The 14,987-nt window shown below is 39.2% G+C and overlaps 1 protein-coding gene across 3 annotated transcripts; it reads left to right on the top strand.

The window, feature by feature from the left end:
• The first annotated feature begins 8,063 nt into the window (after window positions 1-8,063).
• Window positions 8,064-13,823, top strand: LOC110835778 (uncharacterized). Of its 3 annotated transcripts, XM_087357902.1 has the most exons (7): window positions 8,064-8,232; window positions 8,731-8,837; window positions 9,677-9,793; window positions 10,157-11,464; window positions 11,996-12,105; window positions 13,129-13,251; window positions 13,519-13,823. In XM_087357902.1, exons 4-7 carry the CDS (start codon window positions 11,385-11,387, stop codon window positions 13,626-13,628), a joined length of 423 nt encoding a protein of 140 aa, XP_087214028.1. In that variant the 5' UTR covers window positions 8,064-8,232; window positions 8,731-8,837; window positions 9,677-9,793; window positions 10,157-11,384; the 3' UTR covers window positions 13,629-13,823. The 3 variants fall into 3 exon arrangements, with proteins under 3 accessions (XP_087214028.1, XP_087214029.1, XP_021932032.1); XM_087357903.1 differs by lacking the exon at window positions 13,129-13,251 and having other exon boundaries at window positions 8,065-8,232; XM_022076340.2 differs by lacking the exons at window positions 11,996-12,105; window positions 13,129-13,251; window positions 13,519-13,823 and having other exon boundaries at window positions 8,079-8,232; window positions 10,157-10,979.
• Window positions 13,824-14,987: the final 1,164 nt, after the last annotated feature.

Below are 14,987 nucleotides of genomic sequence, written 5' to 3'. Positions count from 1 at the left end.
GCTGCCTAGTGGAAACGGTACTTAAATACTAATTTAAGTTGTGGCTGAATCTTCGTACCCATGACTTTCAGATCTTGTATCATTTAAACGTTTTCTTCGGTTGCATAAATGAGCATTACTTGGTATCTTGTGCAGTTTTTTATGGTTCACCCGGTGTGCGAAATAGCTTTAAGGCTCAAAGAATGACAAAGATTAATACAGAGTAATACACATCCGACAGATAGACATTTCTTTTAAACGTGTTTGTACGCAATAAAAAAATAAAATATTCCCATAGCCTGTACGTTCTCTCCGTGTAGGTCAATTGTCCTGAGAAGCTAGATTCCACCTGCGAACACTGGCCAGAACCAGGGATATCAAACTTCCATCTTTAAGAATCGTGTATGGTATCGGTACTTTAAGCAACAGGACTTTTGAAGTGACATTTCTTATGCCCATTAACTAACTCAATGGAGAACTGATTAGCTTCTTGAGAGGCTGATAGTATTTCAAACATTTACAAAATTACCAAAATTTTACTGAATACGAAGGTTCATTACGGTATTCACAAGAGCAGAGCAAGCCACCAGAGTCAGATTAATTCAAACACACCATCCCACCCTGTTTTAATACCCATGTTAATGTCGTCCCATCCACACCTACGTCTATTTGGTCCCGGGTTTTCCAACAAAAATTATATTGTCTATTCATTTCTCATCTTTCTCAAGCAAGCCATATGCCCTTTCCATCTTAGCTCCTTCATGTCATTTTTAAGTTTAAAATATATTATTTCTTTAATATCACCAGAACATATTCATATGTCAACTCCATGCTGATATACTTACACGAGAGTTGAAATCAAGAAGTCTCCCTTCGCGGACGAGCAAAACTATGGACGAAAATGTCTTAAGGAAAGAAGGGAGGAAGGAAAATTAATTTCAGGCATATGCGGTAATGAGTATATTAAAATAAACAGTCGGTCTGTGTCCCCCGAACACTAGGTCCCACGAAACTCGCTGCCTGCAGAGAATGCACGCATATTGGACACCACTCGCCAGAAACAGCGGTCTAGAGCCCGGGGCGGGAGTCAGGATAAAAAGAGACAAAAAGGAGAACAGGACATATACTATATGTGCGTCCAAATAAGGTGTTGCCTCAGCCAAATTAAGTCGCCGGTTACTACGTCACCGCACGTTGCCAACTGATGATCGTGGAATTCCACATTTGAAAACGTGTTGCATTCTTGCAGTTTTGATTCTCCGTATCGGAAATGATAAGATTCGAAGTGATTCGGTCATGTACGAACGGTTTTTAAACTATTGGTTACTGTCCATAACCCGTTTAGATTGAAGGAAAAGAAAAGTTTTTTATTCTTCTTTTTAAGTTGGACCACTTCAGAATGTATTGGTGAAGAAAGTATTTGCGACGGAAGATATAAATTAACAGGGTGATGGAGAAAACTGTATGAAGAGAAGTCATACACACAAGTTTTACTCATCAATTAATATTGTTCCCGTGATTAAATCAAAGACGTTGTGATGGGTTGACATGAATAAAGCATGCGTGAAATTGGAAACGCTACGTAAATTTTGGGTGGAAACGTCAGAATAAGTGACGAAATAGGAGTTCGATTTTAAGCTGGATTTTAAAGAAACTGTGTACGAAGGAGTGGGACAGTCTTGAAAAAGGGTTTATGGTTGACTGGTTAAGCGACTGCCAATTTCTGAAAGAAAGATTCACTTCCATGCATCCGGTTACTCAGAGTCTGTGCAATTGACCTGTCAGAGCTAAAGCCCAAAGTAAGAACGAAGTTAAGATATCACGCTAGCTGGACTGGCCTGACGCACGTCACAGGGGTAGTGGTAGATTAATGTGGAGCGAAAATGCGATGGTGGTTGGCTAGAGGAAACAGAAACACCCGCAGAATATCTTTCTTTGGGTCCGACCGCCCCGGGTACGCCACAGCTACAACATCGCAGTAATGATAGTGCTTGCGGACAGAGATACATGCTTGCCCCTTACTTTTCAAGCAAACGCCAATATATTGCAAATACACGGATGTTTGAATTATTCAACGTTGTGTAAGTTAAGGGCAGACAACGACCCATATCCCACTCTTTGAATACGATTGAGACTAAACCTAAAATCATAGAATTGGGCTATAGCGATAGTGAAGATAATCCTCCCAATTAAACCCGATACACATTTACTTACAGATTTAAAAATTATTCAAAGCCATCCGTTTCATTAAAGCGCCATCTACCATTCGAATATTCACTAAGCCTCACGGCACATATTTACACATGGTGCCATCTATTGGCAGACATGAAATACTTGCAATGTTTTTCTCCCTGTGGACTGCGTCCCGAGGACGTTCGTTGTAACGCACACACATTCTTGATCGGACGCCGTGAAAACATTCTCACATTTTTTATCTAACTGGACAGAAAATCAGAACACTTGGCTTTCTTTGTGGATGTTCTGATGATCTTCTACGTTATCAGCAACAGAATACAAATATAATTGCAAATAACTATTACAATTGTTTCTCCGTACTTCGTTGTTCAAACCAAAATACAGTTCGATCTGCAAGCAAAAATAATGGCGTACTCCTTGGACTGTACATACTTTTTACTCGCGTCCTTTATGGCCTTGCGTACCAGACTGATCTTAATGTTCATTTATTGCAGACACAAACCTTTCTTCCGGACCTGGTCATATTATGCATATCACATAGCAAAGGTATGAAATTATTTTCACTTGTATTCGGTTAAAATGTTCGCCTTGTAAAAACATTCCACAAGACAAGGTCGATATTTTATGGCACGAATCAAGTTTTCGTATGAGTCGTCTTTAATAAAATCGGCAAAGTCCGATGTGAATTTCATGTAGAGTAGTGGTTACAATAAAACAATATAAATGGGAATTAAAATCTCCTGATATCATGCGTTAAACTTTCAGTACAAAATACGAACAAACCCCTTTCGGCAACTTCGGAAAGAAGCACTCGGACGGTCACGTGACCTCCCCATAATGCGTTCATTGAATACACTCACGTAAAGAATAATAGAAAAAGGTTGCTACTCAGCCTACTTTGGCCTGATGATGGCTACCGTAATTTAGATCGCTGAACTCCGTCCTATCGCCTCCAAGTAGAAACCGTGAACGTCAAAAACCGAATCGTATTGTCTCTCTGGGTTTTGAACGCCTTCAGATCCATTACAACTCTGATTAATGTACACATAACAGTGACCGGTTTTTATACGGGGCGGCCCTTTTCCAGAGAAGCCATCTAGTAATTTCACAGTCGCTCTGGAATTCAATCAGTAGTGCTGCCGCATGACAAAACAACAAATTTCCCATACCAGTGACTGATAATATAAATTTCTACAGGTTAATAACCTTCATGAAAGGGCATATCGTCTCTAAAAACCGTCAGTATCTTCCACATACTAATATTTATTTAATGATCTTTAATCTGTTTGATTGTTTTCGCGGTAACGTATAATTTCTGCTGTTAAAACTCGCAAATCATTATTTTTAACTGTGAAGGGATGGCGGTAGAAACTTCTTTCATTAATCTTCTCAATCATAAATAACCCATTGACAATACAGAAGTAAGCACAAAGACAAATTATCGTAGCTTCTTTCTTGATCTGTTTGATAAATCAGTTCGAATACCTTAAACAGATGTGTACAACATCCAGTACAATAGGCCGCTGCTATCATTAGCTCTATTCGATATTCCTTCAAACTCTGACAGCCACAAAGACTAAGACACTGACCATTAAAAAAATTCATCTGTGTTTTAACTGACATTAAAACTTGTTGAGGCGGAAAGAAATGGAAGTTGTTATGTCTGGATTTCAAGGGTTGTCTGATGTTTCAATACATTAGGAATGTGGCATTCTTCGATCAAACAACAGATACACAACTCTGGCTACTTCAACATACGAAATAATGTAGTGACTTTTTGTTTTGTTTTACTTTATATACATATTGAGAAGAAATCGAAGACTTCAAATCGATCCATCATATGACTATGTAAAACGACGAGGATATACCAGCTGCAAATGTAAGAACTTTTGTTTGAAAGAAAGAAAATGAGACAATAAGAAGAAATACAGAAAACAATTTCTTCAGCAGCACTTACCTTTTGCTATGAATTCCAAGCATCATCGTTGTCATTAGAGAAGCCTGCCAGTGGGCCGAACCCTCGACCCCGCTCTTCAAGCAGAGCGGCCACAGTGTTCGGCAAACAAACCTGTTTGAAACATTAAACGTACGTTATAGTCTAAGGCTTCGGAACTTAAATGGCATCAGCTAGCAATACATGTAATACTAGTTCGAAATGAACCATCCTAAGCCAGGGTGCTCGCGTATCCCCCGACCCTCTGCTAAACAGACGCATCGAACCAGTCACCCCTACACTGAGCCTCGTCATGCTAATGGCCACTAAGCCATGACAAAAGCTTCGTATTTCGTAAAGCAAGATGAAATGAAAAATTCATTACTTCTTAAAGAAAACTATCCTATGTGCAATTAGCAATGACTGGCTTCAAACGGCGACCGCTGGGAGGCTGTACCCCCACTTGATTAAGAAACAATACCTAAGCAACGCCACTGTCTGCAGTGATCCAAGTGGGTGTCCCGCAAGGCGCAGTTACAAGGAAAAGTGGGGTCGAAATCATAGCAAGCCTGAGTTACTGAAGATCCAATGGTTGACTGTATTGCGTCAGAGAAAAAAACTGTTCTAAACGTCGTAGAAGAGCAGCATAATACAAATTGTCACCATGGGCAAACTATGAGGAAACAGGAGATCATAATTATCAGAGAAATAACGGAGTACGCTCACGCACCTATTGGCCGAGCACTGAAATATTAATGGATGTCAAGTTGAGAAAATCAGTGACACAAATAGATAAAAACTCAATTCTAAAAACGAACAGTGTTCGCCAAAACAAAATAGTTGATTTGTTAACATAAACAATCTATAGCAGACCCTTTCATTTGTTTCCCTTGCAAAACATAGTTTTAACAATTAAACTACGTAATAGCAATAGAAAGTAAATGCAAATATTTCAATTTACGATCTCTAAAGGAAACATGGATGTATCTATGGTCCTTTTATATATAGTAATTTTGAAGTATACGTTTTGTGAATGAATTTCAGTGTAGTAATTATTTGTTTGTCTTCTTGTGTTTTGCGTATAATACTCTCTGAAAGCGAAGTGTAATAAACGTATTTTTTTCAGTCTTTATTGACAACTTAGTCGTAATGAAATGACAGTGAATAAATTATTATTGCCACTTCTGGAGTCTCCTTGCGAGAAATCTTGACACCTAAGCGTTATGTATGACTTAGTGAGCTTGTCACAAGCAGCGCATCTGGAAGCTCTGGTTTCTACTCTCTGATAGGAAATGGGCTAAAGTGACTGAATTATTTCCCTTGGTTTCCTGGTTCGTCAGTTACTTAACTACGCTGCACTAACTGTAAATACTCAGGGTCAAAATACATTACATGATTATTATATTAGTCTGAAAAGAATTATGAGACAGCTTTACACTAACCAGCCACGTCAGTTCAGGGACAATGCGTAATAGCCCACTTGCAATTTTGACTTGTCGAATTCCATTTCTTTATTTCCTTCTCTTTTCTTTCATTTACTTCTCCATCGATCCATCTATTTCCTTCGCCCTTCGTACTGTCTTTCTTTTTCTTTATATAATCCTTCCTCCATATATCACTTATTGCTTTTCTTATCACTTGTTCCTCAATTCCTCCGAATTCATTATTCCACCCTTCTTTCATTCATTCCTTTCTGCCTCCCTCCTTTCGCTACCTCCTTTCATCCTCCGCATTACATTTTAAAGACCCTGTCCTGAACCGGTCCATGCAACTCGGTGAACAATTAATTTTGTTTAATTGCCGAGCAGCATGAATATAATAGGTAGACAACAATTTATCAGCATCTCATGTTTCTCATCCCGCGACTATCCGTCTACTTATTCACCGCTTTTGTTGCTCCCCGCCCATTGACTTGGAGAAAGGGAGCGTGCGCCTCATCTATAATCATTTTAGCAGGCGTCGTGTTTCGGAACAGCCGATCGTCAATTCCGCTTTACACCTAGGGCGAATCTTTAACCAAAAGCCCTCGAGCTACGGCGGAAATTTTGGTAGACAAAGACTAATATTTTCACGTGATAAATAGAATGCACAGAATTTGTTACATCCGTCTCACGTATCGAGAAAATTCTTCGTCTATTGCGGTTTAAGCACTGTGGCGTGTTTCGAATAAAAATTAATCTGAAACAACAAATCATTTGTACAAAAGGTAGGATGTGATTAACACGAAACCAGTTTCTCGCAGTGTTTTACCCAACATGGTAACACACGCATTACTCAGGAAAGCGCATATTGATGCCTTGACTGGGATTCGAGAATGCGACCCCACTCTGTGCAAACGAATTCAACCTTGCGAGCAGCAGAATCCAATCGGGAGATAAGGGTAGATATTTCGCCTATTCAATAACATGTCATATATTCTCTATCAAATAATTAAATGCATTAAACCCTCAACTTTATTTTTGTCAATGATAACCGGTTAACCACAGTCTGCATCTCGGGTATGGTTATAATTCGTTCAAATAGAATATGATTACAGAGTAGGTCAGCCATAATGTAATCAAGAGGTAACTACAAGTGGTAGCCTAGACTCCAGCTGTCCTGAAAGAGAAGTCTGTACTTTTCTTTTCTTTTAGCAGAACAAGACATTATGAGACTGGTAAGTTTTGGTGTCCTAACTTTGAAAAATAACCTCTTCGTTTACTCATCCAGTGTTGAAATACGAAGACATTTTAATGCGAATCTTCTAAATAAGGTCAGCTTCCAGCACAGCTTAACGAACTCAAATAAACAGCTTTGTTATTTTCATAATAAAGTGAAGCTTCGTTAATTAACGTTATTTGAACACAGCCTGGACATTAATTACTCCACCTAGTCCTGAAAGCTCTCCTTGCCGTGAATTTATCATGTGCTTGTAACAAGTCAATCCATCCCATTCTTTATTGAGACGTAAATGTACAATACGGAGCGTAATGAGATACTTTTTTAAAAAGAACAACCGGTTTCCCGCGGGTCACAAGCAAATAAACTTAGTCCGGCAACTGTATATAAGGGTCAATCGTCACTGCCGGCCTCGTGTCTGTTCAGAAGATGCAATATTTAATAGTAAAGTAAAGTAAAGTTGGGGTGAGTGGAGGTATAGCTCCTCTCTTCCTTGACCCCGGCACTAGATGGGGGTGAGTGGTCAGCATCACGCCCCGGCCGGCTTTACCCCCGGGAAAGGACCCCCCCCCGGTACCCATTGTGGAGGAGGCTGGGTGGGCCCCAGAGCCGGTCTGGACGCAGAGGCTAGAGGAAAAATCCTCTGCCCCCGTCGGGGATCGAACCCCGGTCGTCCAGCCCGTAGCTAGTCACTATACTGACTGAGCTATCCCGGCTCATCAATATTTAATAGTATCTGTTCAAAACCCTTTTCTCAAACACCCTCTTCCCTTAGAAATAAATTACAACATTCTAGTATAAAATATTGTCCTCTAATGATAAACATTGATACCATCAGTGTGATCACCCTTTAGTCGCTGTTTGCAGTTGCCTGGTATAAGGTCCAGCTACTATTTTAGTAATGTACAAGTTAAATGATGTTCAAATGGTATTGCAAAGGGGAATAAAACTGAACAAATCATTTACACAATCAGTTCGTAACAAAATAATTAACTGATATGATTTTTGTGTCAACTCATCAGTTTTTCTCCATAAAATTCTGACAGGCGGAGGAACTCCACAAATACCCAATTCGATTTTCTGATAAATGAACAGGGGACCCCCAGAATATAAGCTGGAGCAGAAACAAATGCACAGCTCGAAAAGACGAAGTGCGACGTAAATCACTTTTACTTCAAGTGATCTCGTCGTGTCTCTTGTCACGACACCTCCCCTCTCCAATGGTGACTGGCCTTGCAATGAAGGCCAGCACGAAATCACTTCAGTGTCAGCCGCAACCTTTGACCCTGCACTTTGTGTCATCCAGTAAAGCGTTTCGCAACGCAAGCCTTTGCTTCCTTTTCCATAACAAATCACAGTTTCATATTTCTGGCACAGTAATCGGACTGAAACCGAACGCTGCGTTGTTCGATTGCTTCGGTTGTCATGTCAGCAGAGTATGAAGATTACCGTTCAGGTGTATTAAGGCAAGTATTAAACTGCGTTTACCACTGCTAATTAGAGATACAGATTGCACTTTGAGAGTTTGTTTTCAAGTCAAATTTGTGGATTATCATAAGTGGAATATTAAATTCAGATTTAAAATATTACCATTATAAGACCATCTAAATAACTTATTATGTGTGAAAATGAATAGAGATACCCCAACAACGACCATATCTGACCTGAGGCAGGAAACGAAGTTCAGTTTTCCGGAAAGTGATGGCGAAGATAGATTGTGGTCTTTTGTGTTATGGCACCGTGCAATCGTGTAAGTTTTTACTGAAGTTTCGGACAAACATGCTGCCTCCACCTTCTTTCGTGAAGATGAAGAAGTGTCCCTCCTAAACGATTATATCCGTGTGCTTACCAGAATAAACAGTGTAATAATCCCGAAGAAAACAATCTAAAATTTCACGGCAGTGAAAACTTCAAATCGTGTAGCGTAGGGTAAATCTTTATGTCCGATTGCTTTCTCTCAACAGAATCGACGAATCAGCCTTCGTTATACTCGGCGTACTTGGGGCAGTCCTGTTTTTCCTTCTTTACTTGTATTGGTGTGCTGGAGAGTGTGCGAAGCAGAACATCCGACGTAAGTCCGAACTCTTGCCCGGTGACCTTTCTCTCGGGGTTTGAACCACGCGATCATGGATGGGATTAATCCGCTGGCATACTTTTACCGGTATAAACGTCCTCACCTTTAGTTGCCACTACTTAAACGATTGTGGAAGTCAGCGGATGAAAGTCAAGTAAATTTATGACAGATTGAAAGTTACTATTTTGAAAAATATACATTTTACATTTTAATTTAAAGTAAACAGAGTCAAGTAATACTCAATTTACTGATCTGCAATTCACCAATGTTTATACATTTTTATGTTTTGGGCTATAGCACTCTTGCGTTATCCAACTTATTTCTATGCCTCCCACCGTCATTCTTAAAATAACACTCAAGCCTTTTCGTTAAAGTACCAGATTTTCTCGTGTTCTCTCGATTCCCGATTTTTCTACTGTGTGCCAAAAAGTAGCTTGGCTTGGAAACATGTGCCCTCAAGTGATAAAGGTGGGTTCGTCTGATTATAAACTGCTACTTATTCCTCTACCTGCATATTTTTACCTGGAAAATAACCGTATTAGTTAATAAACTGTAGAACAATTGGCGAACTGGACTTAAACTTATGAACAGTGAGAATTTCTCGAAACATGAAGTGCCCTAAACTTGTAGGTTTTCACGGCGGTGAGTCCGAAGATGGCTGTAGCGCCTTGTAGCCTTGCAGAAGTTTACCAGTGTTTCAGAGGTTCTTGCTGCTCTCATCAACAAAGCGATCGCCCTGATGATGGAGGCAGCAAGGACCTCTGAACTTCATGCCACTCCTACACTACAAAATATGTATCTTCTTTGCAGGTAAAATAAAGTTTTGTATTTTTCAGGTCTGGGAGTGATTATTCTTGTACGCAAGCGTACAGAGAGCGTAGAAACTCTATGCCCCAGTGTAGAGGACCCCTCAGACATTGAGACAGCCCCACACATTCCCCCTGAAACACAAGGTTCGTATATTGCACAAGCCGAACTAACCTTGTCACCAATGAGACACTGTCTTTACCGCCCCTAAATCATATGCTTGGCTATACTGAATCAATTTTTCATAGCTGTGCAGTGACGAAACATCCTCCGTCATGTACAGGTTTTTTTATTTAAATCTAGGGCAGGTTATATTTTCAAGGCAACACTGCAATAGCAAACTACCTTAAATATATTCATTATACCTTAAATCCCCATTCTAATTCAACACTCCGCCCTGTCATTCCCTGCCTTACAAAATAAACAATGCATTTGATAAGGCGTTGTTGAATAAACGAATTAACAGACTCCAGAATATTTTCCTGATTACCTTGTTCTGTATTCCATAGACGTCGCACCAGCCTCTCAGATGCTCCACTCACCGGAAACGAAACGCTAACTGGCGAAAACCAGGTCGGTACGCACGAGAATGAGACAAAAATTAACAGACGTCGCTCCGAAACTACAAGAACCAACTCGTCATTCTTCCACACACGTTTAAGAATAATGCGTGAGGGCGTAGCAGCTTTCGTGTATTCGTCTGTCAGTCTTTATGCACGTAATTAGAAGTCTATCGGCTAAATGTAATTCTGGTCCAAACTGGTGTCATTTTACACAAACGAAGAAAATTTAATATGTTTATATGTTGTGTATTTTAATGATTTTTTAAAGATAATTGCCAGAAAACAAAATTTTAAAATTATACCCATGAGAATGCAGCAAATGACTGTAGCTACATAACGTGATAATTTTTTAAATTATAAATTAAATTGGCCATTTAAAAATGAATTAACAGAATTATTGATTTAATTGTTTGTTTTAATGTTATTATAAATAAAAGCTACTAAAATCTACCTAAGATAGGTATAAGATTCTGTTTTAATTTTCAATTAAAGTATTGTCGCACTTAAAATATTTAAACGTAAAGTCCTTATTTTAAATAGTACTTAGAGTTCCTATTGTTTATGATAAGCTAAGTGATCTCGCAATATATTTTATTTTTTGATATGGAACGAATAGTAATACACAGAAAGAAGACTGACAAATTAGACTGGTTTTAAATAAAAAATGTGATTCTATGTAGCAACTTTCGGCTTATAAATATGTAACATACCTACATGTATCTACTGAAGAAACATTATGTCATACAAATAAACTTGAAACTCGTAAGAAGCTCTTATTATTAAAACAAATGTACTGGTAATTTTAAATATCCAATCATGCACTTTATTTTGTAATAACTAACAAATTCCTTATACTTAAATAAATAAAATATAATCTAAATAATTTTGTTAAAATCCGTAACATATGCGATCTGAAATTAAGGTGCATATCAAAGTGTCATGTTCATGTTAATCAAATCTGTACACCATGTCCCCTGAAAGGATAAGCTCATTGACAGTAGGGTACCGGTAACTGATGAGCAGTGATAAGAGAAATATAAACTGATAACAAAAGTTCAATATCAGAAGTGCGCTGTAGTATACGATAATGTAACTGAGACGGCGCACTCCGAAATCAGCATTTCGCTATTTACTCCTAAGTCACAGTTTAACTACACTAGGAAACGAATTGGAAATGTCCAGGCGGTGTTCTCTGCTTCAAATACTGTTACTGCTGATATGCCGCCTATCGTCTGTTTCTTGCAGCACCGCGAGGTAATGTATAAAAACTGTATTTTTCTGTTTATTTATGTGTAGTTTCCTTGACGATGATTTTTCTGTATCTCAGACTATATACAGGATGATAGTGAATAATGAATCGGAAAGGATGTCGAAGGAAACGGTCGTGAAGACTGTAAAGAGTGAAGTCATTACCTCGCTCTCGCTGTGATCAAACACAGGCACTATAATTGCGATGATTTGCCCACGACATTACTCTGCGAGTGGAAGGAAAACAGGCCCATATCCTGCGTGAACCAAAGACATTACTGACATTGGAAATGAGACAGTGAGCTACGAAGTATTTCCGCTGGGAAATAATAACTTCTGTCTTTGTTGCGCCGGAAAAAATTCAGGCTAAAGACTCCATTATAGAAGTGAGGATCACCAAAAGAAGATTACGGATGACATCAAGGAATAAGGCACCACCTCACACCGCGTACATGCTTCACTTCCACAACCCGCGTGGTGGTGACTCATTACATGATTGGTCGTGCTCTCAAGATATGATTTCCTTCCTCTGTTTAGCACTCCCGAAGCCGTAGCTGGAATCCTCTGTTTCGCTTGTTTGGGAATTATAACAATCATCCTGTGCTGCAAACATTACTGCCGACGTAGCAGCGCTGAGACAGCACAGCGTAAGTATTATAATTATTTGCCTTATAATGACGCACATAACCGTCCTGGAAACAAATATAATAACAGACAATAGCAAGAACAGTCAACATTGTAGATAAGAAGAATAATTTGTCCAATCTCAATATGGCGCGTAAAGTGTGTTCCTTCACAGTCTTGCCTGCATGCTAGCTAGATATTGCCTACAGTATAGTTGAGGTTTGTATGTTGTCCTTAGATTTTTGGGGGTTGGAGTTTTGTGCACAACTTCAGCTTTCGGGAATGAGCAGCATCGAATTTTGAAAATCACCCAACGTCTCGGCAAACAGTGCAGCTACCAGAAACGCCCACAAATTAGATACTCACCCTCAAAATGATAACTGCAACGTTTGCCGAAACCGGTTGTAAATTGGATGTTGAATGTATTGTACAGAAATGAGAATTTGAATTATACGATATAGGCCTACCTATTATTCACCCGTTCAAGATAATAGTCCTATGTATGAAGCCAGAATGTTTACTACTAACGTTAAGCAAGGCTACCGATTCACCCCATCCTGAAACAGTTCAAGTAACAAACTTTTCGCTGCCCCGCGCCTAGCACCGATAGCGTGTGAGACATCGGAAATGTAGCATGAAAGAGTACATAAAATATATAATTCTGATTAAAAAAGCTTCAAGGTCTCAATGAGTAAAGTGATTGGCTACAAGCCGGATGACAAGAGTTCGATTCCCGTCAGACTTATTTCTTAACCATCACTGTGTCGAAGCCGGCCATGGTGCCTACCAAGCTACCTATCCAATGCACAGGCCTAAGTCTCATGCCCTCGTGCTTAATTAAACACAGGAAATACTTTACATTACATTAAAACTTCTAATGAGATATTTTCATACGAAGATTTGTGAAGCATTTAGAACAGGACAGAGAAATACTATTACATTGTGATGACGGACTAAACTACCCTAGGGCTGAATTTTGTGTCAGTAGTGTTTGAAAGACTGATTATGTAGCTGATTATAATGTGTGATACTTCAACGTTTTTCAGAGATTCCAACAATCGTAATTGCAGAGATTCCTGACAGAGTCACTTGCCCCTATTGTTCTGGTGACTCGTCGAATTGTCCGCTGGCGACAAGTCCAGCCTACTTTTACTCACATCCGCAGACAGGTGGGCAAACAGCAGTATTGTTATTAAAAACGCGAAAAGAAAATCCGCTTAAAGACGTTACGTTTACGAAGTACCACTTATTAATACCTTTATAATTTGCGGTTAGTTTACGTTACGTTACGTTGGGTTACATTAGGTTAAGATAGGTTAGATCCGTTAGGTTAGGCCAAGTTGGATTCGGTCGGGTTAGGTTAGGTTATGTAATATTGTTATTGATATGGATAAAATTATTAGATTGTGACACAATTGACTGAATTTCTCTTGCAGCATACGAACCCCCGCCGAGCTACTCGTCTCTCGTGATTCACGAGTGTCCTACAATACAAAAGACATTCCAGGTTCAAGACAATGCACCAAGCGCTGACCATCCTAAGTGACATCCACTTGAGTACAAAGACAGCTCCTTCTTTTATGTCTCTACGAATCTAAAATTGCTAACAAGTGTCATCCACAAATGACCCAAACACGAAACACGACAGAATATTTAAACCGTCCGTTCTAATGAACTTATATTGTGACACCTTTTTGTTAAAGAAGAATAGATCAATAAGAGGAAAACTTTGAAAAAGCTGGACATGCACAGTTTATATTTACCACCGAAAACCTTAGCTCTTATCTCGATACTCCAGATGTGTATGATTGTACAACACTGAATGTCTATAATCCACACATTAATGGTCTGAATCAGGATTAGGACCCATGGTTTCAGTCATGTTTCATGTCAATATCTCACATCAAGGGAAGAAGAATTCAAAAAAGGGCATCGACTATACCGTACATTCTAGAATCATCAGAAATTTACCCTCAATAATGACGGCAAAATCTAGAGAAGTGCTTTAAATACACATTTTATTGATAAATCTTTAATGTGACTCGAAGGTTAATTACTGTGTTCACATAAACTCGTCACACTGGTCTATCATGTTTTACTTCAGTTCTTCGCATGTCGAGGTAATAATTTAAATTGCGTCACAACCGTTTCCTACAACCTTCAAAATCATCCTACCACGCCTCATTCGACGATACAAAACACGAGCAGTTCATATAGCTTTCAAAATAACAGAATAATCTACCAACGCGACGGGCGGAAGAAAATCCTCGGGAAAAATGCTGTCGGCTACACACAAAATCTGAACTACGCACGTCTCCTGGTAATAATTACAAGGTAGTTCAATCCAGAAGATTAAGATGTCCTGAACGCGCAGATTGGATAGGTAACACAAGGAATTAACTCATAATTATGTATATTCTTCCCTGGAAGAAGTTCGTTGGGAGCCCATGAAGTAGCTGGAAAAATAATATTAATCGGGAAGTAGGCGAAAAGAATGTGAAATGCATGAGACAGACAGAGTGAGAGTAAAAACGATGCCATGTTTCACCGTGCCATCGACCTGATGATTGAGGCAGCATACCCCACTGAAACGTCGATAAACGTCTACCAGACTACGTGACGCAACAATCCAGAACACAGCCGTCTTCGCTTCAGCTGTTGTGAGAACCTGAAAACTCACCAGGGTGACAGCGGGCTGTTATCAACAATAACGAAACTTCGGGCTTGTTTGCTGTACTCCTACTTATTTGTTTCGTGTACAGTTTAATTTAACACAGTCTTTCTCTCTCACACACACAAAATTTGGGATAAAGAAGATCTTACTACATTAAATAAATGATTTTGTTACACTTATGGATCCGTTAGAACGTTTCATTGTCAATATTAAATTTACTGAAATAATTCC

The sequence above is a fragment of the Zootermopsis nevadensis genome, unplaced genomic scaffold, assembly GCF_977971745.1.
Source record: "Zootermopsis nevadensis isolate Lab colony 2312 unplaced genomic scaffold, Znev_1.0 Znev_ptg000029l, whole genome shotgun sequence".
In the NCBI taxonomy this organism is placed as follows: domain Eukaryota; kingdom Metazoa; phylum Arthropoda; class Insecta; order Blattodea; family Termopsidae; genus Zootermopsis; species Zootermopsis nevadensis.
The sequence above is the reverse complement of the archived record's forward strand: the minus strand, read 5'-3'. Positions and strand labels throughout refer to the sequence as shown.